Source organism: Nyctereutes procyonoides, unplaced genomic scaffold (assembly GCF_905146905.1).
Source record: "Nyctereutes procyonoides isolate TBG_1078 unplaced genomic scaffold, NYPRO_anot_genome, whole genome shotgun sequence".
Lineage (NCBI taxonomy): Eukaryota > Metazoa > Chordata > Mammalia > Carnivora > Canidae > Nyctereutes > Nyctereutes procyonoides.
Window position 1 is genome coordinate 34,343,670 of NW_026575133.1, and position 26,152 is coordinate 34,369,821.

Consider the following 26,152-nt stretch of genomic DNA (forward strand, 5'->3'; position numbering starts at 1 on the left):
GCCCCTGCAACAGAGGCCCCGCCCCTGCGGTGGTGACCACGCCCCTTCCCGCCCCTGCAACACTGACCACGCCCCCCTCCCCGCCCACGCAGCAGAGGCCCCGCCCCTTCCCCGCCTCCGCAGCCGCGGGCCCGCCCCCTACAGCCACCGCCCCGCCCTCCCCCCCCGTACCTGTGACCACGCCCCTTGCCCCGCCCCTGCAACCGAGGCCCCGCCCCCGTAGCCCCCGCCCCCGCCCCCCGCGCGTGCAGCCCCTTGAGCTCCCCCTGCAGGCCGGCCCGCCCGCGCTCGGCGCCTGCTCCCCTGCCCGCGCTCACCGCCCCGCCGAGGGGAGGCGGCTGCCGGGGGCCTCCAGGCTCTCCCCGCTGGGCTGCGTGTCCACAGCCGACCCCGTGTCGTAGGGTGTCGGGCTCCCTCCCGCCTCAGTTTCCCCGTCGGTCCGCTGGCGGTCGGATGGCGTCTGGGAGGCTCCAGGTGCGAACACCTGCCCGGCCGCCGGGGGCGCCCCTCCCCCCCCTCCCCTGCCGCCAGGGCTCCGCGCGCCCTCCCGCCGGGCCGCCTGCTCCTGCGGCCCCTTCCAGCGCCGGGCCCGGCCCTGGCTGTGCCTCCGGCTCTCACCCAGCGCCCTGTGCAGCGCGTCCAGTCGCTCCTAGGGAGGAAGACGTGGGGTCTCCTGGGAACACGGCCTGGGGGTGCCGGGGGCAGGGGGCGCCGCGGCGCTCGGACCGCGACGGGCCTGCGGGCGCTGGTCTCGCGGCTTAGGGTGTGGCCGCGGTGGGCAGGCGCTGGGGTGCAGGACCCCGAGGGGCTCCGCCTGGGGCTCTGCGCTGGCCGCGCTGCCTCCGTCCCCCTGGGATGAGCCGGAGCGGCCCGTCCCCCAAGCGTCCGAGCCTGTAGAGCTCAGGCCCGCGCGGCTCTCCCGAGCTGCTGCCTCTGAGGTCCACCACCCGTGCCCCTGCCCGGCACGTCCCTCCGCCGTGGGCCCAGCAGCCTGCGTCCCAGGACACTGCTCCCTGCCCGACGGGCACCCGCACACCCCAGGCTCAAGCGGCGCGGGCCCTCCTCCCCCCGCACCCGCGCACCCACCCCTGACCGTCCTTGGCCCTGTTGCTTCGGCCTGCCGCAGCCGTGGTCCATGGCTCGGCCACCCGCGGCCCTCCCTTTCCTGTCCCCAGGCATGCTCCTCGGGTGGCCCGACCGCTCGCCCCAGTCTGCGTGTTGAATTGTGCCGTTTCATCGCCCTGGGGCTGCAGTGGCTCTCGGCCGCCACCTCCTCTGAGCCCCTGCCCTGCTCACTCTCCAGCCTCTAGCGGCTCCTTGCTCAGGGTGCTGCCCCCTGTCCTCTCGGCCCTGGGGCCGTCCTCCCTGTCACCCCGGGCTCTGACCCCCCCCCCCAGGACGACGGCGCCTGCTGGGTCCCCTGGGTCCTGGAGCGCACACCGTGGGCCTGGGGAAGTCTGATGAGCAAACACGCACACACAAGCCCGCAAGAGTCCACCTAGGAACTCGCAGCCCTGCCCCTGAGCGTTTGGTGGGAAGTGGCCAGTGTCTTCCTGGAAAACCAGGGATCACACCTGCTGGTGCTTAGATGGCTGAGTGGGAAGGCGGAGCTGGGGTGCTGGGGGGGGGTCCTGGGGTGTCCCCCCTGGAGCCCGTGGTAGCTCGGGCTCAAGCGGGCAAAGTGGAAGAACACGAGTGGGAATTTGGAGACACCCTGGGGGGCCGTGTGGGGGCCGGGGAGCTGGTGGTGGCCTCCCCGCTGGGTGGTCCAGGACCCGCTGACCGAGACAGGAGGGTGGGCAGGGGGGCGCAGGCCCAGAGTTCCGTCTTGAGGGGCTGGATGTGGGGGACAGTGTCACAGAGCCTCCAATGGCCAGGGCGGAGGGAGAGACAGGTCCCGGCCCAGTGGATGCTACAGCAGAGGGCAGAGGACGAGGCGGCTGCCCAGGAGGACCGAAGGCTGGCCGAGGGCTGACCCCTCCGTGCAGTGCCCCAAGAGGCCGGCACACCCAGACCCCAAAGGGACCCTCTGGATGTGACAAGTGCTGCTGATGAAGTTTGCACATCTGGGGCGGGGGGAGGGCGGCTCTTCCCAAGAGCCGGGCTGCGGGAGGGGTGGGGAGGGTGCAAGAGGGAGGCCCGAAGCCATGGGTTCCCCCGATGACCACACGGGTTCCAGCCCTCGGGGGCCCATCCAGACCAGAAGCACAGCATTCGCAGCAGTGGTGTCCCGTCCGTCTGTCACTCGGCCGTGACAAATGCTGGGGTGCACGGGGCCCCGCCGATGGGGGAGGCCACTTCGGAGCAGGGAGAGGACTGAGCCCCTGACGAGGGGCCGGTGGGCAGAGCCAGGACGGGCTTCCTCGTCTGGTGCTCTCGGACTTTAGAAGCGGGCAGTGGGGACAAAAGCCGCAAGGTCTCGCCCTTCCCTGCAAGTTCGGAAACCACCATTTTCTGTTTGTGCACATCTCCAGGAGAAAAGCAGAGGTTTCCTTCAAATATGGCTTAAATATTTCATGGTATTTTAAAGAGGCCCAGGCCACTTATGTGAAGCATTAGGCTCCTCTCGTAATGACTCAGCTTTTACGGAATTCAGATTAACCGGCATCATCGGCCGCGCGCCCTCTGCCAGCGTCACCCGGTGCGCCTCCGAGTTAGTGTCCTTCTTTGCGTCGCCACGGTTCGGAGCCCGGAGGCCGTGCGAGGCGTGGGCTGGGCCAGTCGGCCTCGCACACCCGGTTCGCCTGCGGGTCCACGTGGCGGCGGGAAGGCGCCAACTCCAGCCCCACGCGGGGCCTGCCCTCCGGGGGCCTCGGGCCGGTCCCGAGAGAGACCCCAGTGGGCAGCGCTCAGACGTCGGGGACCCGGAGCTCGGCCGGGAGCCCGGGGTCGGGGCTCACCCAGACCCTCGCAGGCCGCTCGCGTCCACTCGCCCCAGCGCCCCCTTCGGCCGTGCTCGCCTTATCATCAGCCTCGCTGCTGCTTTTCAAAATTCCCGCTAAAGGCTCAAACGCCTCCTTCTCTGTAGACTCGGCAACCAGCTTGCCCGTTTCCCTCCACACAGTCCATTAAAAATAGACGAAACCCAAACGGGAGAGCCCAGCAACCAACAACCAACCTGCGAGGAGCCAGGAGCATAGACACATCCCCCCGGAAGCTGCTCGGAAGGTCCTGACTGTCCCCGAGCCTCACCCCGTCCCCACTAAGACTGGATGCGGCAACCGGAGAGGCACAAACCGGTCGCCGTTCTTCTCAGTGACCCTCGTGTTAGGAAAGAAAAACCGAAAGTCCTCGAAAACTGGTAAAAAAAAAAAAAATTCACGTCGGAAATCCGTGGTGCACACACCGAACCCCCAGTAGGGAAAATGGGGTCACACCGAGCCCTCTATTGAGAGAGGACGCCCGGACGTAAATCCGTGGCTTGTTCAGTTTAAGAAACAAGGGCGGGAGCCCGGTGGCTCAGGCCGTGACCGCGGGGGGCCTGCTTCTCCCTCTGCCTCTGCCCCCCCTGCTCGAGCCCGCTCGCTCTGAAAAATGAATAAAAGGAATCTTTTTAAAAAAAAAAAAGGAATAAGGGAAATCACAACAACAACAAAGGAGGATATTAATATAACCCGAAAGGAGTCATCGTGGGCGAAGACGCCGGGAGAGATAAAGCTGGTTCTTTGAAAAGACCAATAAACCAGGCGAATTGTTGTCAGGTCGGGCTCAGAGAAAGCGACAGATCTGCAGCGCCGAGACCAGGTAGGGCCCCGGGCGGGAAGAAGAGAGGGTCTCAAGAAGAAAACGGTTCCAACCACAGGTGGGACGACAGGCGCGACGGAAACGCGCGGCGGGGCGGCCCCGGCGATGCCTCTAACCGTGCAGGACGGAGGGCCCAGCTGCCGGCTGCCCACGGCGGGGAGGCAAGCCTGGCAACCGGCGGGAGGCGGTGTCCACGGGCGGGCCCCTCTCGCCCGGGGCCGTGGCCTGGCCCTGACCGCCCGCCGCCCCTCCGGCTGTGGGCCCGCGCCCCCTCGCTCCGGGCCGCCCGCTGCCCGCTGCCCGCTGCCCGCAGGACCCCGAGGGGTGTGGGGCGCGTGTCCTGACGTCCGGGCCCTTTCCGCGTTGTTGATCCTCCGGATTCCCAGGGGGCCCTGGAAACAGGGAGGGATTTGCCCTCGAACAAGAATCTCACTGTTTGCATAGCACAGCCTACCATTTAATTAGAAAAATATGTTTTTAATTAAGTTTCTCTTGACAAACGCATTCAACGGTTCACGTGAAACGGGGGGAGAACCCGGCGCACGAAAGTGAAAGCGCTTGTGTCCCCACAGACCCGGGTCAGCCTGCGCGGGGGGGCCGGCGCCTGACCTGGGCGCGGGGAGGCTGGCCCTGGGCCCTCGGGGCCTGCCGTGCGTCGGGGTGCCCCTCCCAGGCACCCACCTCCATGCCCCAGGGCACAGAAATCGGGAAAACCGTCCTCAGGCTGGAGACCAGAGACTCGGGGGGTTCGCACGACACGGAGGCAGATGGACCCGCGGCCGCAGGACGGAAGTACCAGAATTCTCGCCGCGGCTGGACGCGCTGCCCATAGATCTGAGCACCCGCGCTTGCCCACTGGCGGCCGATTCCGAGTCCCGGGGAATGTGGGCTCAGCACGGGTGGCGAGGTGTGACCAGCGTCCCCGGGTGTGGGGCCCCAGGGGCACTGACGCAGCCGGGGCTGCAGGGGGTAAGGGACTCCGGCACCTCACGGAGCCCCAGCGGCCCCGCAGGCAGGTGCCGCACACGAGGAGGGGGCGCCACGCAGCTCAGCCGCCCGAGGACGGAGCCTGCGCCCTCCCCGCGGAGGACAGGAGAGCTCGGGTCGCTCCCTGCCGCCTCCGCTGCCCTGCGGGGCCCCCACGGCCCGCATGACCCCCGTGACCCCCATGACCCCCAGGGTCCCCACGGCCCTCAGGGTCCCCACAGCCCCCAGGATCCCTACAGCCCCTATGGCCCCCATGACCCCCATGACCCCCAGGGTCCCTATAGCCCCCACGGTCCCCACAGTCCCCACAGTCCCCACGACTCCCACAGCCCCCACGGTCCCCACGGTCCCCAGGGCTCCCCTTTCTGTCTTTCAGTTCCAGCTGGAAGCATCTGGACAGGGACATGTGAAGCCCCAAGGGGTCCTCTCCACTCCCGGCTCCAAGCAAGACCAGACCCCCTTCTTTGAGGCCGAGCAGAGGAGAGAGATCCCGACAGTCACAGCCAGCGGTGGCGCAAGAGGCAGTCGACCCGGGATCAGATCTGAGGGTCTCGAATGGGGAGAGAACGGAGTGGTTGCGCGACGTGGGAACAGGTGTCAGAAGCTGCTCCGCGCCCGCTCAGGAAGGGGCCCCGGGGCGGGGAGCCGCAGCGGGAACAACCGAGACTGGGGACGCGAGGACCGACCCGGCTTGGAGTCGGGGATTCGATGACGCGTGGCCCTGGACGGAGCGGCGAGAAGGCGGGAGACCGCGGGGCAAGGAGGACGGGCGACCGGAGGGCAGGGCTGGGCTGCCCGAAGCTCAGGACAAAGGGTTGGGAAGTGCGGGGAGAAGGGGCGTTTTCACGTGGAAATGAGGAGCATCGGCTCAAGACAGATTCGGTTCCGCGAGCAGACGGGGCTGCAGGCCCAGGTACAGTCGCAGAGGAGACACCCGTCTGGCCTCCCCCGTGGGGGGAACAACTCAACCCACAACCCCCTCGCCTTCCCTGAGCCCGTCTGAGGATGAGGTCACGGGGCCACCACGGGGGAATCTAGGTAGACACGGGCCGCCCAGAGGGTGGGGGCCCGGGGGGGGGCGGCCCCAGGACTGCCCGAGACACCCGGGCACCTTGCAGGTGTAATTAGGGCCACTGCCCCAGGTTATCCAGGTGGGCTGGATGAACCCCCCGAGGCTCCCGGGCTGCCGGCAGGGGGACAGCGGTGCGTGAGGGTCCGCGTGAGGGTCCTGCTGCCGCGGCAGCCTGGTGAGAGCCGACGAGAAGCCCGGGCAGGGGCGGGAGACCTGGAACCCCACTGCCCCCCGGACCCCGCGGGGCCGCTGCCTGCAGGGCTGGGGCTCACTGAGGGGAGCGCCATCAGTGCGTGCAGTATAAAGCCCCGGGGTGTGCCCACGGGGGGCGGGGTTCAAATTCGGGGGCAGGCCCTGCAGGGACCCCCACCGGGGCACTTAGGAGAAAGGTGCAGGCGGCGCAGCCTGGACGGGGCAGGGCGGAGGGGACATGGGCGCGGGGGGAGGGCTGCGAGAAGGGGTCCCCTGAGCACGGTGCAGCCCCACGCTCGCGGTCACGCGTGCTGCCCGCCCCCGTGGAGGGGGAGGGAGAGCAAACGACCCTAAAATAGAGGGACGGAATGGAAGCCACGAGGAAGCCTCAGGCCTCCAGTCAGCAAGCGGAGCAAACCGGAGCCCGGAGGTGACCGCACAGCTCGTAAGGGGGATAAATTCCCTCGGAAAAGGCAGAGACTCGAGGTGGGATGGGGATGGAGCGGGGGGGGGGGGGGGGGCGGCTGCACTTGGGGACACGCGGTGGCAGCTGCGGAAGGTCGCAGGGCCCGAGAAACTTCAGATTCTGAAGGACACGCCACGGAAACGCGAGGACCCGGACGCTTGGAGACGGCAGCACGTGCGGCCCCGCATCCTAACGCAAATCCAGCGTCACTCTAGGGATGCCGAGCTCGGGGGACGACCCAGCGCGGGGCGCCTGCTGCACGGATCCGCGGGGCGACTGCGTAGACGTCGGGGTCACCCCGCCACCTGCCCGGCTTCTCGGAGCCACATCTGCTGGGCCCCGCGCTGGGTTGTCCGGCCTTCCGGCCCGGGCCCAGGCGTCCCCCGCGTCTCCCGGCGGCCGGGCTCCCGGGGCTTCCCTGCCCCTCTCCCACCCCGCAGCGCCAGGCCGCTCAGCCCCCTGCTCCGCTGCTCCCACCATCTTTCCGGGGTGGGGCTGGGGACCCCGATTCCCCGACACGCCTCTGGGGGGCCTGTGCTCCCCCCTGGCCTGCTGATCCCCATGCCTCCAGGGCCTCCGAGAACTTTCTGGAAATGGCAGCCTGGCAGCTTCAGCTGCCCAGACCCGGCTGCTCCCCATCCCAGCCCACCCCAGGGCTGCTGGGTGCCCCGTCCAGGCGGCCGCCTCCACCGGCCCAGCCTCCTCACTTGAAAGGGACCGGAGGCCACCATCACAGCACAGGTGTGTATGTGGGGACATTTACCCAAACTGGTCCTGTGTAATCTCTGTCCGTGTCTGGGTACACAGTAAACTGGTCCTGCTCACCATCGACGTGACCCCACGGGGGCTCCGGGGCTGGACCCATGTCACCGAGGCCCACGTGTGACCACAGAAGGGTGGACGGCCCGGGGAGGCCAGGGGTCACCCCTGCCTGAGGCCCTCACTGCCCTGGACCCAGTGCCCAGCCTGCAGATCAGTGGGGAGCACCCCCAGCTGCTCCACCCGGGAGCACCCCCGGACAGCCCTCCAGAGGAGCACCCTCGGGACAGCCCTCCAGGGAAGCACCCTGGGACAGCCCTACCCGGACACCCCTATGCGCCCTGTGGGCACCCTGTCCCTGGAGGCCATGTTACCTGCTCTGCCTCCACAGCTGTCCTCCTCGTTCCCCGCCCTGTCCCCAGGTCCTCACCCCGCAAGCCCCACCTGGAACCTCCGCCTCTCCCGGCCTGCCGCCCGCCTGCTCGCCAGGTGCTCCGCGTCCAGCCTGTGCAGCGCCTCCTCCTGCAGGGCGCGGGCCGCCTGGGCAGTGCGCGTCTCACCCTCCGCCTGGCGCCAGGCTGCGGACAAACAGGGGCTTGCGTGGCTCCCGAGCTCAGGCCGGGGAACAGGCTCGGTGTCGACACCTAGACGCTGGGGCTGCAGAGGCCCCCCGACAATCCCTGCCCCTCCCACTTGAACCTCAAGGATCCCTGGCGCTGGGGCTGGGGCTGGGGTCCTGGCTCCCTCCGCCTGCTTCTCCTTCTCTCCCACCTTGTTTCCTTCCACAGATATTCCTCCTTCGGGACTGTGCGCGGCCCCAGACCCACCCTCCCGGGCAGACCGGCCAACAGGGGGAGGGGGGCAGGAATGCCGTGGGGGTGGCCAGCAGGGCAGGGGCGCTCTGTGAGGCGACAGGGGCCACCGGCCTCATGACTGTCTGTGGAGGAGGGTCCCAGGAGGCCTGCACAGCCAGCGCAAAGGCCCCAAGGTAGGAAGTGAGGGCGGCCCGGGTGGCAGCAGGGCCTGGGGCCCCGCAGGGTCCCTGGGCTTCACTCCCTTGTGATGCGGAAGCCACTGCTCAGGAAGCCCCCAGCCCGCCGCCGCTGCCGCCCGAGCCCGAGCAGTTCCCAGGACCCGGCACTCGCGGCAGGCAGGGGTGAGGCCCTCGGGGGCCCTGGGGAGGTGGCCGAGCACCCCCCACCACGCCCCTCGGGGGCGGGAGAGACGGGAGGTCACCTTCCTCCGCCTCTGCCAGCGCCGTCTGCAGCTGCCCCGCGTGGCTCTGGGCCTGGGCGCGCGCGCTCTCGGCCTCTCTCAGCTGGCGGCTCAGGCTCAGCACCTGGAGGTGCCAGTCGTCCTGGGTGGAAGGACCCAGGTCAGGGGGCAGCCTGGCGGGGGTGGAGGGCCGGGGCGTCGGGCTGGAGGCTTAGGGGGCTCTGGCGGCTGACATGGACCCCAGGGGATGTCCGACGGTGCCTGGCGCCAGGGCCTCTGCCACCCCCTGGAGGAAGAGAGGCCCCTGGGCCCCCTGGTCTTCCGGTCCAGTTTGGAGGGACGGTGGGGTTCACTGCTATGTGTCATGCCACCCAAAGGCCAGTCTGACACCTAGGTGCCCGTGACCCGCAGGCCCTGCCAGGGTCTCCAGCACGCCTGGGCTGGCCGGCCGACGGGAGCCGCCCGCCGTGTCCTGTCCACTCCCTTACCCGCTCCCTCTGGGCATCCCGCAGCCTCTGCACAAAGTCCCTCAGGGCGTCTCGCACGGAGGCCACGTCCACCGCCGGGCTGTGGTCCCCGGGTGCAGGCGAGGGCCCTCGGGGAGGTGAGCCGGCCCGGCTGGGGGAGCTGGCCCTGTGCCGCGGGGAGCGGCCCGGGCTGCTGTCTGAGCCTGCGGGACAGTGACGGCGGGGGGACGTGGCGGGGACTTGGTGACACACACGCAGGTGTCCCGGCCCCCGGCTCTCTGCTTGTCCCCACCTGCAGGGAGCCCGGGGGAGCCCGGGGAACCAGCCCCCTCGCCGTGTGCCCCAGGTGGGCCGTGGAGCCTGGACAGGAGCCCCTGCACCACCGAGGACACTGACCTTTCCCCGGGAGGCCGGGCGGCTCGGGGAGCCTGGGGGGCCGTGTCCCTGGAGCCCCAGGCCGCAGCGGAGCGTGGACCAGAGCCGGCGCAGGTGGCCCTCCGAGTCCCGCCGGGCAGCCTCCGCCTGGGCCAGCTCCTGCTCCAGGCCGCCCAGCCGGCCGCGGGCCTCGTCCAGGCGAGCCTGCAGACCCTCCGCCGCGCCGCTGGCCTGCCGCAGCCTCCCGGACACCGAGCGCAGCTCAGCCCGGAGGCTCCGCTCGACCCCGCGGCTCTGGCGCAGACGCTCCTCCAGCTGCTGCTTCTGGGCCTCGGCGCCGGCCTCCACCTCTGCCAGCTCCTGCCGCAGCCTCAGGACCTGCGGGGCACGGGAAGCCCCCCTCAGCCGCCCGCCTCAGCCCTGCGCCCGGCCCCGCGCCCCGTCCTCGGCACGTCTCGGCCCCGGGGGACCTCGGAGCCGCCTCCCAGTCCGTGTTTGGCCACGGGGACCCCTGAGCCCAGGCGGGCAAGGACCCCTCGGGCCCCGGAGCACATCCTGGCGGGCAGCGGAGGCACGAGGGAGCCCGGGGCCGGGTGGAGCCGTGACCCTAGGCTGTCCCTGCCGGGGCCCTCCAGGGGTCCCCTCTGGCCAGCTCCGTCCTGGGGCCTGCGGTAGCGAGGGCAGGGCCGGCGTCACCCTGAGCCTGGGGCCAGGAGCCTCAGGGTGCCCCGCACACCACCACGGGCTTCTGCGGCCGGCGCGGTGGGTGATCGCTGCTGGCTGCCCCGCGGCCTCCCTGCACACGCGGGGCCCTGGGTGGCCGCTCCCCTGCCTCGCCGGGCCCAGGCCGCTCTCCGTCCTGCTTCACTGCAGCCCCCCCGTCCTCCCTCCCCTCTCCTCCCGGCGGCCCGGCCGAGGCGCCGAGGGCCCTCCCTGACCCCACCGTCTGTCCGTCTGTCCGCAGCAGCCCTTCCTGTCCTTCCCCTCAGGCCGCCCCATCTGCCGTGCACCCCTGGTCCCGGCCTCGCCTGGGACCGACACCCCTCTGGCAGGCTGGGGCCTCCTCCGGGCCGCTCCGCCCCCCGCCTCCCCCCGGGTGCCCTCGTGGGCCGCCTGGGCCTCGGCGCCAGCCTCTGCCGCTGCTGTACCTCCCGCTGGCTCTGCTGCTGCCGTTCAGCGTCCTGGGCGCCCCGGGCCTGCAGCTGGCTCACCTCTTGGCTCTTCCTCCGGTTCTCAGCCTCCAGCATGTTCACCTGTGACGGTGGGCGGCACGGATGGGGTGGCCGGGGGCCCCCTGACCCCAGCCTCAGCTCACGTGTCCCAGGGAGGGAGCCCTCCGAGTGGGCGGTGGCTGCACGCAGGGCGCAGGAGGTGGGGGTGCCCTGAGACCACCCCGGAGCTGACTGCTCGAGGGCAGCAGCGGGCCGGGGCGGCGGGGCGCTGCTCTGGGCTCCTGGGGGCTCTGGCTCACGGGGACCTGGTCCCCCGCACAGCTCTGTGCCTCCGTGGCCTCCTCTGAGAGGGACGGTGCTAGAACCTTCCTCACGGGAGGCCGTGGGGCAGGAGGGAGGTGCGGGAGACGGCTGCTCCGGGGTGCACAGGACAATGGGAGCCTCCGCAGGCGTCCACGAGCCCTGGACATGGCTGTGGACACCTGGAAAGGTCCCCCAGAGTCCAGGGGCGTCGGGCCCCGCCTCTGAATGGGGTCTGCACCCCAGGGACCTCAGGGACCTCGGCATGCAGCCCGAGTGGCAGGCAGACTGGCAAGCGGTGCCGCCGTCCTCGGGCCCCGGGGTGGCCGTGTGGGGACAGTGTTCCAGGGGCACAGCAGCACGGCCTTGTCCCGAGCCCCTCGCTGCGGCCCGGGGGCCCCGGGGTGGGGGCGACGTCCCGCGGGCCGGGCCCGGTGGCTGCCCTCACCTGCCTGCCCAGCTCCTGGAGCCCCCGGCGGGCGTCGGCCCCGGCCCGCTCCACCTCCCTCAGACTGGCCCGCAGCTCCCAGGCCTCCTTCTGCGCCGCGGCCCGGGCCTCCTCCAGCACCAGCAGCTTCTGCTCCCCTTCTTCCTTGGCCCTCTGAAAGCTGAGCAGAGCGTCCCGGTGGGCCCAGCCCGTGCCGCCCGCCGCCCGGGCTCTGTCTCCCGAGGCCCGGAGCCGAGCTGGCCGTGCCCCTCAGGGCCCTCCCCCTGCCTTGTCTCTGCAGCCACACACCCGGAGACGCACGTCCAGCGCAGCCTGGCACCTGTGCCCCCCACCCCGTGAGGGCGGCCGTTCTCGCCTCGCCGTCCCCCCATGGGCCCCCCCAGGCCCTGGACCAGGCCCCGCCTCCTCTGCTCCCCGGCCCTCGGCCGTGCCCTGCTGGCCACTCGGGACCGTCTGGCCTGCGAGATGGGCAATCGCTGAGGGCAGGGCTGCCCCTGTTGGGATCCCACCTTCCCGCCCGTGTGGGCGCCCGACGGGCAGCTGAGCCCGCCCCACCATCCGGCCCTCGTCGGAGGAACCCCCGTGTCCGCGGGCTTCGTCCCTGGGCTGCGCCCCTGCGCTGGGCGGGCTCCCTGACCGGGCCCCGCGCCGTTACCTGGCCCGGTCCTGCTCAGCCCTGCGGATGGCGGCCCGCAGCTCAGCGTTGGAGCGCCGCAGCACGTCCTTCTCACGGGCCTCGTCCGCCAGCGCCCGCCGGGCCTCCAGGGCCTCCCTGCGGAGCCCCTCGCCGCTCTCCTCGCGGCCCTGCAGCTCCCGGCGCAGCACGGCCAGCGCCTCCCGGGCCTCGTCCAGCTGGGCCTGCAGCCGCTCGGCCTGGGGGAGGAGCAGGTGGCTGTGCGGCCGCCGGGCCAGGGTCAGGGGCGTGGAGCTGCCCCGGCTCTGGTCCGCAGCACCGAGGTAGCCCCTCGCCCTGTGTCCCCAAGTACTTGGAGGAGAAGCAGCTAACCTGGACGTGCCCACCTGGGGGTCACCTCTCCTCATGCCACTGAGGCTTCATGGGGGCTGGTCCCGGGGCCCAGGGAGGAGACACTCCGACCCTCCTGGCCCCTGGTGTGGCCTGGCTCCCCCGGGCCCTGCTCACTGGTCAGCGGGGACCACATGGGTCATGGCTCTGCCCGCACATGTGCACTGTCCCCACCCAGGTCCTGACGGCCTGCCCTGCCTGCTGTCCCCTGGTGCCTGCCCTCTGCGTCCGTGACGATGCGGCACTGGGGCCGCTGCCCACCCTGGCGGTGCCAGTGGCCTGGGCTCCCGACCCCTGCGTGGTGGTGGGCACACCCAGTCGCGTGGGCCCCGGTCCCCATCGTACAGGAGGCGGTGGGGAGCGGGGGCCTCTGGCGACGGCCCTCAGAAGGCCCAGTGTGGGCCAGGCCGTGCAACTGCTCGGGCAGCAGGTTCTCACGTCTCCTGAGTGCTCGGGGTCCAGTGCTCCTGACCCAAGGGGGGAGCAGCAGGGGCCCCCGGGGCGCGGTGGGCGGGCTCCACATCCACCCTGGTCTCAAGGCTCGGCCCCGCAGGCCGGGCCAGGGGTGGGGGCCGTGGGTGTGAGTCGCGGCCCCTGTCCCCGTCGGACCCGTTCCAGGCCCCGAATGGGACGCATCCGACTCTGGGGTTCGGAGGAGCACAGGCGCGGGGTCGGGGGCCCCACCCGGTCCCCCGCCCTGGGGGCGCCCGCCCCGCACCTCCACCCCGCCTGCCTCTGGAGGGCCCTCCGTGGGGCTGCCGCCCCGCCCCGGGGGAGAGGGCCTTGCCGGGAGGGGAAGCCACAGGAATTCCGAGCAGTGTCAGGCGCTGGTCTGCCAAGAGCCAACCCCACGCTGCTGGCCGTTCCAGCGGCAGCGTCCAGGCCCCCGGCCAGCCCGGCTCCGCGTCCCCCCGCGGCTCTTGTTGTTCTGTTTGGGAAGGGCCCGAGCCCCTCCTCGCCCCCCCCCCCGCATGTGGGGGCCGTGACCGTGGGGAGCAGTTTCCGCAGAGCTCAGCAAAATCCGCCGGGGTCAAGGAGCAGCGCGAGGCCCTCCCCGCAGAAAGGAGGCTCTTTCCATTTCCCAGGGCGGAGATGAAAACAAGCACAACAAAGCCCGAGCCCCCCCCCCCCCCCCCCCGGCCCCGCGCCCCAGGAGAGCAGCCGTCCTCTTTACAGGAATTTTACAGCCAAATCACTTAATGTGATTATAATAATTATTTCTTTACTAGAAATTGTATAAACAGGGTCTTTTGAAATCTCCTGCAGGGAGGCGGCTCCAGGGCTCCGCACAGCCCGAGGGGAGCCGGGGACGGGCGGGGTTCCGGGCTCTGGCCTGGGCGCCAGTGCGAGCGCGCACGTGTGTGCTTGGTGCGCGGGCGTGGACGCGTGAGCCTGTGCACAGGCATGACCTGCGTGCGCGTGAGCGTGTGGAGTTGCGTGTGTGACTTGGCACATGGCGTGCGCCCCGCAGCGCCCAGGTGAGCCCCCTGCGGGTGTTGCGTCCACACACAAGTGCACGCGTGTGCATCCCGCGCACATGGTCAGGGGCGTGCACGTGTGTGAACCGTGGGGTGTGCTCATGTGCCTGCGTGCACACGCGTGTGGACCTCAGGCGGGGCTGTGAGAAGCCTGGACCTTCCTCCAGTTTAAAGGCTGTGAAAACGTTGTGGTTTCCATGGCAACTGGGCCAGCCTGGCGCCTGGGAGGCTCTTCAGCGCTGGGCTCCCTGGCTTCCTCCTGCCTCCTCGCTCAGCCCCCTGCTCCCCCACTCCCTTCCTGGGGCCCCTCCTTTCTGGGGATTCCCTCCTTCCAGGAGCACCCTCCTTTCTGGGGTTCTCCTCCTTCCAGGGGCACCCTCCTTTCTGGGGGTCCCCGCCTTTCTAGGGGTTCCCTCCTTTCTGAGGTCTCCCTCCTTTCTGAGCCCCCCCTTTCTGGAGGTCTCCTCCTTCCAGGGGCCCCCTCGCTGGGAACCTGACCTTCCCGGGGCCCGCGCTTTCTTCCTTCACCTCCACCTCGCCAGAGCAAACGTGCCACCCCCCCTCCTCTCCTGGAGCCCCCGCTGCAGCCCCTAGTTTTAAAATCTCATTTTGCTTCCCCGTGTGGTCGCTGACCAGCCTGACTTTGAAATCTGTTGAAAGGAGACCTTTCTCTTTGGGGGCCAAAGTAAACAGCCTGTCATGTTGAATCACTCTCTGTGCCCCCCCCCCCCGCTGGGGCTGCCCCGGGGGCCCCCCTCCTCGCTCTCCCCTGGGCTCCCGCAGCGCTCGCCTTGGCTCGGGGCCCGGGCAGCCTGGGGGCTGGGCCCTCACGCCCCACCTGGGCGCCGCCCCCCCCCGCCCCCCCCCCCCCCCCCGGGCTCCCCAGGCCCTGTCACAGCCCCTCACAAACACCTCCCCGTCGCCTGCCTGCTGCGCGGCCTGGCCCTCCTGCCCCCACCCCCGCGGGACACTGTCACGTGGCTCCTGGGGACCCCGTGTCCACCTCGGGGCCTTAGCCGGGTCCACTCTTGGCCACCCCTGGAAATCCCATGGGACCCCCACCCTTCGGCGCCTCCACCCCAGCGCCCCGTCCCAGGGGCCCGCACCTCACGCTACGCAGGCCCAGCCTGGCCAGCACCACCACCCTGGGGCTCCTCCTGGGGGGGGAGCTGGATGGTGGGGGCAGCCGGATGGGTGGGCCTCCCTCCTCTCCCCCAGCACCCTCACTTCTCTCTGGGGACCCCTTCTTCCCCTGGCACCCCCTCTTCTCCCTGGCACCCCTCTTACCCAGCACCACTCACTTCTCTCTGGGCACCCTCTCTTCCCCCCTGCACTCCTCTTTCCCGTGCATGCCCTCTTCCCCCGGCACCCCCTCTTCCCCAGCACCCTCTTCCCCCTGCACCCCTCCTCCCCTGACACCCCCTCTTCCCTCGGCACCCCTTCCCCCAACACCCCATCTTCCCCCCAACACCCCCCCTTCCCCTGGCACCCCCTTTCCCCCGGCACCCCCTCACTTCTCTCCTGGTGTCGCTTCGCTCTGCGGCCACCTCCCGGAGACTGTCACTCAGAGCCGCGGCCTCCCTCTGGTGCGCAGCGACCGCGTCCTCAAACTGGGCCTGCAGGGTCTTCAGCTCCGCATCAGCGGCGCCCACGGCGGCCTGGAGGGAGCGGCAGGCGGTGGCCTCAGGGAGCTGCTGGGGTGCATGGGGGGCCAGACCGGCGGACCCTGGGCCCAAGCCGTGGCGGTGGGGGTTGAGCAGGGAGCTAGGGCCACAGCCAGGCCCGTGCCCACGTCCCAGTGCACATGGGGGCCCCGTGGGCCCCGCCACCACACTCAGGTGGCCACACGGTCCCCCGGACTCGAGTCTGCTCTGCGGGGCCTCAGCCTTCGGGGGGACCCCGTCCAGCAGGCCTGGGGCGCTGGCGGGAGGCGGGGTCCCTGCGCCCTGGGCCGGGCAGCCATGCTGGCGGCTCTCCTTGTCTGCAAGGCAGCACCCGAGGCCCCCCGCTTCCTCGCCAGGACCCCCGCCCCCCGCTCTGGCCCTGTGCGGGGTCCCTTGGGCACCCACCAGCCCCACTGCCTGGATGCTGCGGGCACCTCCCCGCCCTGCACTCGGCCGTCGCCGGCAGCCAGCTGGGTGGGGCCCCCAGGGAGCCCCTGTGGGGGCGGTGGGGACCCTCCACCGGCCAGGCCGCTTTCTGTGTCACCCGCAGGCCTTTCTGGGTGGGCCTCTCCCCGCACCCCCCAGTGCTTGTCACCTGCACCCTCACACCAAGGTGGCCGAGGGAGCGCCCGGCTGGCAGGCCACCCTGCCCAGCAGGGACTCTGAGCCAGCGCCAGGGCAGGCTGGGCGTCAGCTCCCAGGGCGGCGGGGGCTGCTAGGGGGCAGCTCGGTGAGGATGGGAGGAGGAGGGCACCCCCACAGCCCCACTGCCCCCGGCCTGGGGTGGGACAGAGCAGCGTGGGCGCCTGGACCCTGCGGGCAGCTCGGCTCAGAGTGACCACGTCAGGCAGCCCTGGGGGTGCGGAGGCCCCCTGGCAGCCAAGTCCTGACGGCAACCCCGTGTCCTGCCGCGCGGGGCCCCAGGGACGTGCCTCGGCCCCTCCCCGGGCTGCCCTCCTCGAGGCCCGCCGCCCGGCGTCCTGTGTCCTGTCCACACGCTCGATCGCTGGCTCACTGGGCCACTTCAGCACCGGTGGAGCAGTGAAGCCTGTGACCTCGGGGCTGGGGACGCACCAGGGAGCGGTGGGGACAGGTCCCCTGGACCCAGCGCAGGGGTAATGGAGCAGGAAGGACACAGGCGGTGCAGGAGGACGGGTGCTGGCCTGGCCTGGCTGCAGCCCCCTGGAGGCTGGGGTGTGCGAAGCGCCAGCTCCCCGGGGTGCTGCTCCCCCGCAGACCGCTCCCTGTGCCCTCCTCGCACCTTGCTCCGGCCACCGCACCTGGGGGGCTTGCTCCCCGTCGGCCACATGGGGGGCACCAGATGGAGCAGCGGGTGCAGCCACGGGGAGGAGTCCCAGCACCCCCAGGGTCACTGCCCCCACCGGCGCCCTGGCGGCCGCTGCCCGTCCCCCTGGTCATCCCAGGCAGCCTCACCCCACCCTCAAGGCTCGGGGAAGCCTGTGTCCTGGCTCGGCCGGGACCCCCGGGACCGCCTGCCTCGGCACAGCACGGGCCTCCCGGCCTGGGTTTCTCCTCTGGCGGCCACGAGCGGCCCCCAGGCGCCTCCTGCACATTCGGGGGCGTCCTCCTCCCGGGGCCGCTCTGGTGTCTTGGGGCCCCGGCCCAGGCGCTGCTTGGCTCTGCTGCAGGTCACCTGCAGCCCCGGGCCCTCCTGGCTCCGGCCTCGCTCTGGCCGGGCCTGCTGCTGGGGAGCAGGGCCTGACTCTCTCACCCCCACCCGGCTTGGCTCACTGGGCCTCTCCTTCCCATTAAGACAGTGTCTCCTCCCAGCAGGAGCCCTGGCCAGTCCCTGGGGGGGGTCCAGGCTCGGGGGGCAGGACAGGGGGCTGTGTCCCTGGGACTGGGCAGGAATGGGGTGCATCTGGGGGCCTGGCCATGCCTGCTGGGCAGTGCAAATGCCAGGTCGGGTGCTCCATGCCTGGCCTGGGCGCCAGGGCTCACCTCGGCTCGCTCGTGCCGGCTCTGGGCCTCCTGCCGCACCTGTTCCAGCTCCTGCAAGGCCCGGGACAGCTCCTCCTCCAGCAGCCTCCTCTCTGCTTCTTTCAGCGACAGGGCCTGGCAGCAGGGGGCGGGGTGCTTGTGAGGACCAGGGGCCTCTTGAAGGAGAGGCTGCCCCAGAACCGGGTGCTAAAGCCCCCGCCAGGACGTGCTGTGTCCCTGATCCCACATCAGCCAGAGGCAGCCCTTGTCCCGAGTGGGGTCCGTGGGCCTTCTCACTGACATGGCCCAAATTCCGTGCCTCCACTCAGCCAGGTCTCCACACACCGGCTGGCTGGTCAGGGGGATGGGTCATCAGACACAGGGACGGATGGTGGATATGGAGGGACAGCTGAGGGTGTGGGAAGGATGTTGAAGTGAGTGGATAAACAGATGGTCAAGGGACTGGCTGCAGACATGGACGGTCCTATGACTGTGTCGATGATGGTCGGGTGTGTGGATGGTTGGATGATGTTTAAGCAAATTGATGGATAGGTGTATGGTTAGGTATGTGAATGGAAAATGAGGTATGTGGCTAGATGGCCACGTATGTAGGAGCACGGCTGGGTGTGGAGATGGATGGATATTCAGGTGAAGGGATGGATGGTGGACAAATGAGTGGAGGGACAGTCAAGTCCATGGATGGATTGGTGGGTGGAGAAATGGATGGATGGATGGATGGATGGATGGATGAGTGGATGGATGGATGGATGGATGAGTGGATGGATGGATGAGTGGATGGATGGACAGATGGATGGATGGATGGATGGATGGATGAGTGGATGGATGGATGGGTGGATGGATGGATGGATGGACGAGTGGATGGATGGATGGATGAGTGGATGGATGGGTGGATGGATGAGTGGATGGATGGATGAGTGGATGGATGGGTGGATGGATGAGTGGATGGATGGATGAGTGGATGGATGGATGGATGGATGATGGATGGGTTGATGGATTAGTGGATGGATAGATGGATAGATGAGTGGATGGATAGATGGATGGATGGATGGGTGGGTGGATGGGTGGATGGATGAGTGGATGGATGGATGGATGAGTGGATGGATGGATGGATGAGTGGATGGATGGATGGATGGGTGGGTGGATGGATGGATGGATGATGGATGGGTTGATGGATTAGTGGATGGATAGATGGATAGATGAGTGGATGGATAGATGGATGGATGGATGGATGGATGGATGGATGGATGGGTGGATGGATGGATGGGTGGATGAGTGGATGGATGAGTGGATGGATGGATGGATGGATGATGGATGGGTTGATGGATTAGTGGATGGATAGATGGATAGATGAGTGGATGGATAGATGGATGGATGGATGGATGGATGGATGGGTGGATGGATGGATGGGTGGATGGGTGGATGGATGAGTGGATGGATGGATGGGTGGATGGATGGATGGATGAGTGGATGGATGGATGAGTGGATGGATGGATGGATGAGTGGATGGATGGATGGATGGATGGGTGGATGGATGGATAGATGAGTGGATGGATGGATGGATGGATATGGATGGATGGGTGGATGCATAGATGGATAGATGAGTGGATGGATAGATGGATGGATGGATGGATGAGTGGATGGATTGGTGGATGGGTGGATGAGTGGGTGGCTGGATGGATGACTAGGCGGGTGGATCTCTGTCCACCAGAACTGCTGAGGAAGACCAAAGCTGCAATAGCAGTGACCCGGAAAGGTTGCCCTCATAGGCCTCTTGCTGGGTGGGAGAAGGATTGACGTGAGGAGTGGATGTGTGGGTTCCCTGCTGCCTCACAGCCCCCATCACCTGCTGCATCTCCTGTTCCAGCTGGAGGAGACTCTCATCCCTCTCATGCTTCAGGGTCTGAATTTCCTCCTTCAGAGCCTCCCTCTTGGCTGCATTCTTTGCTACCAGCTTCTTCTCCTCTTCCAACCGGCGAGCTGCCACTTCCTTCTCCTCTGTCAGAGACAGACTCAGCGTCTCCTGGGCCGATGCAAAGGGACAGGCGGTGAAGGCTGCGTGGGTCAGGACATATGAGGCCAGCGGGTCCCAAGTGAGACCTGGTTCACGGGACAGCAGGGCAGGACGGGTCCCTGGGGTTGTCCACTCCAGTCAGCTACGTACCAAAGCAAGAGCTGGGTCTCCCTCCCCCCACCCCACGCACATAGTGGTTCCCAAACCTCTCCCGAGCTCCACACTCACAACATGTGTGATGTGTCAAACAAGAGTGGGGGGGCCTGTGGCCAGTGGGATAGCTCCGGCGGGGGTGCTCCCGGCCCGCAGACTGCAGCAGGTCAGCCAACCCCAGGCCTGGCCTCTGCTGCGGGGGTCTGAGTGGACCCAGGCAGCACCCGTGCACCAGGCCCTGGGCTGCTCACGCGACCCCTGGGGAGGCCTCCCCTGGCCCCGGCCCCGGCACGGCAGGGGCGCCTCTCTCTTCTGGTCTCTCCCAGGCCCCCCACCACAAGGTCTGCTGTTTCACGGGACACAGTGGGCTCCTGGGAGGTGCCCAGGCAGCCGGGGGCCCAATGGAAGCGAACCTTGTCCCTCTGGAGCCGCGCCAGGTCCTCGTGGTGGGCCAGTGCCTGGCTCTCCAGCGCCAGCTGCACCTCCCGCTCCTGCTGGGCCACTAGCCGCTGAAGCCGCCCCACGTCCCACTGGAGCTTCGTCTCCTGGACCTCCCAGGCACTTTTCAGCTGCTGCATTTCCACTGCGGAGTGACAGGCGCATCAGGGACTGGCCGCACGGCGCTACGGTGGGAACCCCTCGCGGCCCTCACGAGCTCCCTGCAGAGGGCAGGCGCTCTGGAGCAACACCTGCTCCAAGGACGCTGCCAGAGCCGGCGGGGACAAGCGCCCCGGGCCCGCTGCAATGTCCCGAGTTGTCACCTTGTACTCCCCGTGGTCAGGCCCACCCACAGCCGGCTGGGCTCGACAGGGAGCACGGGGGCCAGGCAGGGGGCCACCACACTCAGCCTGTGGCCACTGCCCAGCTTTGCGCCCGGGCCCAGCACCGGGAGCCTCCCTCCTTCGGGGGCTGAGCTCCACGGGGCGGGGGGTGGGGGGGGAAGTGCAGCCCTCCGAGGGCACCTTGCAGGGTCTGCCGAGCCAGCCGCAGGCTCTGGGTCTCGCCCTCCAGCTGCTCACGCTCTGCCTGGAGCTGCCCCGACAGCCGCTGGGTGTCAAGCAGGGTGCTCTCCAGAGAGTCCCTCTCGGCCCTGCAGGGAGTCAGCAGACAGCGGCCGTCAGCCGGGCAGGCCTGCGGGGGGGACGGTGCGGGGCCCGTCGCTAGATGTGGGGCGCGGCCCGGCTCGCAAACCGGGAGATAAACGGAACATCTCCTTCATTTTTTGATCTCAAAACCAAATCAGGCTCAGCACAAAGTGACCTTTCGGGTGGATTAAGTTAAACGAAACAAACAACAGATAAACAACTCAGAACTATAAGAACAGTCGAGGGGCGCCTGGGCGGTGCCGTCAGTTAAGTGTCTGACTCTTGACTTTAGCTCAGGTCATGATCCCAGGGTCGTGAGACGGAGCCCCGTGTCGGGCCCAGCAGGGCATGGAGCCTGCTTGAGACTCTCTCTCCCTCTGCCCCTCTCCCTCCCCTGAGCTCATGCACGCGAGCTCTCTCTCTTTCTCAAAAAAAAAAAAATAGTTGGAAGAAAACACAAAGGGTATTATATGATCGTCTTAAGCAAGACACAAAAACCAAAAGCCAAAAATAAAGAGGCCAGCAATGTAAATACACTTAAAGACGAGGTGACGGTTGTGCAGGAAAGCTTGCATAAACCAACTGAAAAGACAAGGGACAGACTGGAAGAAAAAAATCTGCACTAGACGGACAAAGAGTTAATATCCACCATATGCAAAGAGCTCCTACCAATCAATGACAGAAAGTCAGCTGATCCTACAGAAAAACGAGAAAAATGATGGTTATTCACAAAGAGAACGCAAAGGGACAATGAACATCCAGAGCTTGCCCAACCTGACTAGTGCCCTAGGACAGTCGATCACCACCACGAGCTCGAGGGACCCGGCATCAGAGCGACAGAACTTTACGTAATGGTCACATTCAACGTCAGCAAGGATGTGAGGACCATTTTCCTTGTGGAGCGGAGGCTGGGAAATTTCAAAATTTAAAGAGTGCTTATCTAGGAACGAGCCATTCCACTCCCAGACGCCGGTTCCTTAGAAATACACGTGCCCCGTGAGGCGTGTGCAAGGACGCCCACTGCAGCTCTAGGCAGCGCGTGTGCCGGGCTCGGCCTCGGGGCTGCTGAAGCGCAGAATGCTGGCAAGGGCGGCGCAGCCAGTGGGTTGTCACTGAGGACGAGGAAGCTCTCTTCTCTCTCCTCTTGCCTCCGAGAAGCAAGGTGCCGGAGCCGCCCGCCCGCCGCGTGATCCCGGGCGTGCAAACGCCCCTGCCTGCCTGTGCGCACAGGCGCGCGTGCGCGGGGAGTCCTGGGTCGGCGCAGCTCCCGCAGCTCCCGGCGGCCACTCCTCTCCGGAGGGGACGGAGGGGCTTGAAGCAGTCGTGCGAGGCCAGGCAAGCGGCCGCCAGTCACCAGGCAGCCGAGGGGCCTGTTCTAAGTGTTCGTGGGCCAGGGCCTGTGCTGGGTGATGTGGGGCAAAGGGGACAACGCGGGGCGTATCCCGCAAACACGTGCGTGCTGGGGGGGGGGCACACACAAAGCCCCACCCACGCGGACGGGCCAGGGAGCGCCTGGGCCGTGGGACCCCTCAGCTCCCTGCCCCCCGCTGCCACCTTGTCGGGGGGTACAGCACACAGACGCCCTCGAGGGCTCCCTGATGCCCACAGAGCCCGGAAACCTCACCACCTGGCATCTCCTCCCTGTCCTCGCCAGCACCCCACGTCCCTCCCCACCCCCCCATCTGCGTGACCCCCTCCCTCTGCGGGGAACGCTCCCTCATGTGCCTTGAACCCATCTCCTCCCAGATCCCGGCCCAGCGCCCCCAGAGAAGCAGGGAGCTGCAGCAGGACTTCCTGCACCTGGCGCTTGTCAGCACGCCCCGGGAGCTCGTTAGAGCTCAGGCCCCCGGCCCCAGCGAGCCAGCCGGAGAGACACACACGTGTGTGCAAGGGGCCGTGTGCGCCAGGCGTGCGTGCGTTCAGGGCAGGCCCCGAGCAGACTTGGGGCCAGAAGCTCAGGCTGGTCACCGTGAAGGGTTGTTTCAGGAGCACGTGGCTCTGTGTGGGCCACAGGCCTGCTGTGCGCAGAGGCCCCGGGCCCAGCCGTCAGGGCTGCAGCTGGAGGGAGGATCCTGGGCTGCGGAGGCCCCGGCCGGCCTCTGCCCAGGATCCGGGTACCGCTGGGGCCGGGAGGGGGCAGGCAGGGACCCCCTGCTCCAATCTCTCCGCCAGCTTTCATTTGCAAAAGAGGTTTGTCTGCGAGGATGTTTAAGGACCTGGGACTCGAAGGGTTCTCGTGACCCAGATTCCGGAGTTCCAGGAGGAAATCTTTTCTACAAAAATACTTGGGTGTTCCCAAGGGAACCCGCAAGATTGGTGGCAGGAAGGTACGGAGGCCACGGGATGAGCTCAGCTCACCAGGCCACGGCCACAGGCACCCCCTGTTCTCACCCACAAGTGCCTATTTCGTGTCCTCCGGAAGTGGCACCTGACGGTCTTTGAAACTCATCCTGCCCCTGCCCTCGACCACCCGGTTCCCCGGGGCTGGCACTGCCCCTGGCTTCGGGGATGGACCTGACCCCAGCCTGCCAACCTGAGCCCAGCAACCCCCGGGATTGGTTCAGGGACATCAAGTGGCTCAGTTTGGGGACTTTGCGGGGAGAAGGGCTGTCTGCTGAAGGAGGGAGCCTGGAGTGGGCACCACCCCTCTCGCCGTGGGCCTGCCTGGAAACAGAACCCCCTGAGTTAAGCAGCACTGAGCAGGGAGAGGCAGGATTCCCACAGCACTGTGGGAGCACCTGGATCCAGCCTGGCCTGAAGCCATGTGTACCCTGAACTTCTTAGATCCATGAGCAAGACATTCCAGGTCTTCCTTCTGCTGGTCTGAACTGGGTTTCTGATTCCCTGCTGTCTGGCCAGCGTGGCCACCTTGCTCAGGAGGCCCATCCCCGGGGTCTCACCAGATTCACTCCTAGATGCTCCTCCTACCCGGGCTCTGTGTTTGCCCCTCACTCCCAGCCTCTCTCCCACGTGGACAGAATTGCTCTGCTGTTGCTGAGTGAGTGCCCGCTCCCTGCCGCACTCCAGGCTCTTCAGGGCGGAGGCCACGTGGACACGACCTGCTGGTGGGGCCCTGGGTACCTGAGGTCGGCTGCCTCCGCAGCTGTGAGCTGGACCTGCCTCTCCAGGGCCGCCTGTTTGGCCAGCAGCTGGGTCCGCTCCTCAGACAAAGCCTCCTTCTCCTGCAGGGCCCTCTGCAGAGTGTCCATCTGGGCCTCCTGGTCCCGCAGGCTCTGGGCCAGCTGCTCCTCCAGCGCCTGTTTCTTGCATGTGACCTACGGGAGGGGGACGGGACAGTCTGGCAGAGAGTGGGAGGGTGAGGGGCACTCAAGAGAAAAGAAGCAACTTTGTGCAGAGGGCGCGGGGGACGAGATGGGGAGGAGAGTGGGCGGGAGACCGCTGGGGCTTCAGAGGTGCATGTGGGTGTTTTCACAGCAGAGGGGCCTCCGCTCCTGTAGCCGCGATGGAGAAGCTGAGCATTCCCAGGGAAGAGCCCGCTGTTGACCCAGATGGTGACCAGGGCTGGGCCACGGGCGTCCAGGGGGCAGGAAACATCACCCAGCGATGGCAGGAGGGGGCAGAGGACCAGGCGTCGCAGACAAACACTTCCATCAAGAGCACCACACGAGTGTGGCCAGAACCTAGCACAGGGGTCTGTACGAGGCCTCAGGGAGCTGCCAAGGCGGGGGGACTAGGGAGCCGAGACCTTAGAGGCACCACCTGGCATCTCTTCTCTCCTCAGAATTTGCTGATTTACACATTTTGGCCGAGAAACTGAGAAGCCCAGACAGTGGCTATGGCCTCAGGGGAGTAAAAACTCAAGTTCAGAGCCTTCATGACAGAGGGGCCCTAAATAGCATCCCGGCTTTTAGTGGCAATCCCCGCAGGGCTTCACCCAGTAGTGGCGCCGACCTGGGAATAGATCATCCCTCAGGAAAGCTGAAGCTCGGACTTCAATCACTCCAACCAGAGACTATGGGGTCGTTTCCCTTCACTGCCTGCCAGAACCAAAGGTGAATATTCTCTGGAAGAAGAATAGCGTCATCAAGATCCTCACGTCGTTTCTACAACTTTTCACCTATATTTGGCATTTAGTCAACATTACCAGGTGTATCAGGAGATAGGATCATATGGCAAAAACAAACAAAACAAAACCCCACAGGTAGGAACATAAAACAAAAACCGATGCCTCCCTGCCCTCTTGAATACTCAGATATTGGAGTTCGCAGACAGAGTTTAAAGTAGCTGTGATAAAATAAATAAATAAATAAATTGGGATCCCTGGGTGGCGCAGCGGTTTGGCGCCTGCCTTTGGCCCAGGGCGCGATCCTGGAGACCCGGGATCGAATCCCACGTCGGGCTTCCGGTGCAAGGAGCCTGCTTCTCTCTCTGCCTGTGTCTCTGCCTCTCTCTCTCTCTCCCTGTGTGACTATCATAAATAAATAAAAATTTAAATAATTAAATAAATAAATAAAGTAGCTGTGATTCAATGTTCAAGAAGATGGATGGCAAGATACAGAATTTCAGCAGAGAACTAGAAATGAGATATAAACATTATAATTTTAAAATACAATAACCCAAAAGGTTCAATGCCAGCTTAGACAGAAGAGAGAGGACTACCAGTCTGGAAGTTCGGCAAAAGAATGTATCCAGACTGAATCATGAAGAGAAAAAAAGGATGAAAAACACTGAAGAGAGTGTAACACATGGGACAAGGTAAACAGGTCCAACACGTGTACAATGGAAGTTGCAGGAGGGGAGGAGAGGGAATACTTGAACGGATGCTGCACAAGAATGCCCCCAGCCCAGTAAAATCCATCAAGCCACAGATTTAAAAGGAGCCATAATCACCCAGGGGGATATACATGAAGAAAACATCACGGACACAGAGCACAGTAATGTTTCTGAATACCGGAGACAGAGAAATACAAATTTTAAAATCAGACAGAAAAACACACGTTAGCTTAAAATGAGCAACAATAGGAATGACATTTGATTTCCAAACAGCAACAAGGAAAGTCAGAAGATGGTGGGATGGATTCATCAAAATGCTGAAGGCAAATACTGTCCATCCTAGTCTCCTATAACGTATAAAAGTATCTTCAAACATAGAGACCAGTACTTTCTGCTTCTGATAATGGTGAAAGTTTGTTGGAGACCAACCCTCCCACCTGGAGCAGCTAGAAAATCTATGCGGCACACCTGCAACATCACAATCGTATGAGGGCCTAGGAGGTGCCACATGGCCAAGACCCAAGGAGACGTGGACCTAGTCGAGCCCAACACCTGGCCACGGGTTTTCCTTGCAGTATCTGCCAGCCCTGAAGTAGCACAAGGCCCAGAGCCTTTGCAGCCAAGGATAAGGCCTGGGAACTTGACTTTTGAGACTAGGGAGGCTTAACCTGGGGTTCAAAGCCACCAAAGCAGCAGTTTGAGAGGTGAGACATCAGAGAGGAGGGAGACTCAGATTCTGTATTTTTTTTTTTAAATAATTCCCAAGCAGTATAGGGGTGAGGGACTCTGAATCTGAATGAGAAGTGGCAGCTGAGAGAATTGAGAAAACAAAACCTGGTGGTGG

General features: G+C 66.4%; 1 protein-coding gene across 1 annotated transcript in view; it reads right to left on the bottom strand.

The window, feature by feature from the left end:
* Positions 1-313: 313 nt before the first annotated feature.
* CROCC2 (ciliary rootlet coiled-coil, rootletin family member 2) overlaps positions 314-26,152 on the bottom strand; it is a 50,943-nt gene continuing 25,104 nt past the window's right edge. The window contains exons 19-33 of the mRNA XM_055345771.1: positions 23,656-23,849; positions 20,452-20,579; positions 19,903-20,072; positions 19,169-19,345; positions 17,326-17,439; positions 15,214-15,357; positions 11,853-12,070; positions 11,198-11,357; positions 10,426-10,530; positions 10,364-10,390; positions 9,286-9,655; positions 8,924-9,105; positions 8,457-8,577; positions 7,665-7,798; positions 314-649 (exon numbers count right to left, since the gene is read on the bottom strand). Coding sequence (XP_055201746.1) covers positions 314-649; positions 7,665-7,798; positions 8,457-8,577; positions 8,924-9,105; positions 9,286-9,655; positions 10,364-10,390; positions 10,426-10,530; positions 11,198-11,357; positions 11,853-12,070; positions 15,214-15,357; positions 17,326-17,439; positions 19,169-19,345; positions 19,903-20,072; positions 20,452-20,579; positions 23,656-23,849 — 2,580 coding nt within the window. The remainder of the gene's footprint in view (positions 650-7,664; positions 7,799-8,456; positions 8,578-8,923; positions 9,106-9,285; positions 9,656-10,363; positions 10,391-10,425; positions 10,531-11,197; positions 11,358-11,852; positions 12,071-15,213; positions 15,358-17,325; positions 17,440-19,168; positions 19,346-19,902; positions 20,073-20,451; positions 20,580-23,655; positions 23,850-26,152) is intronic.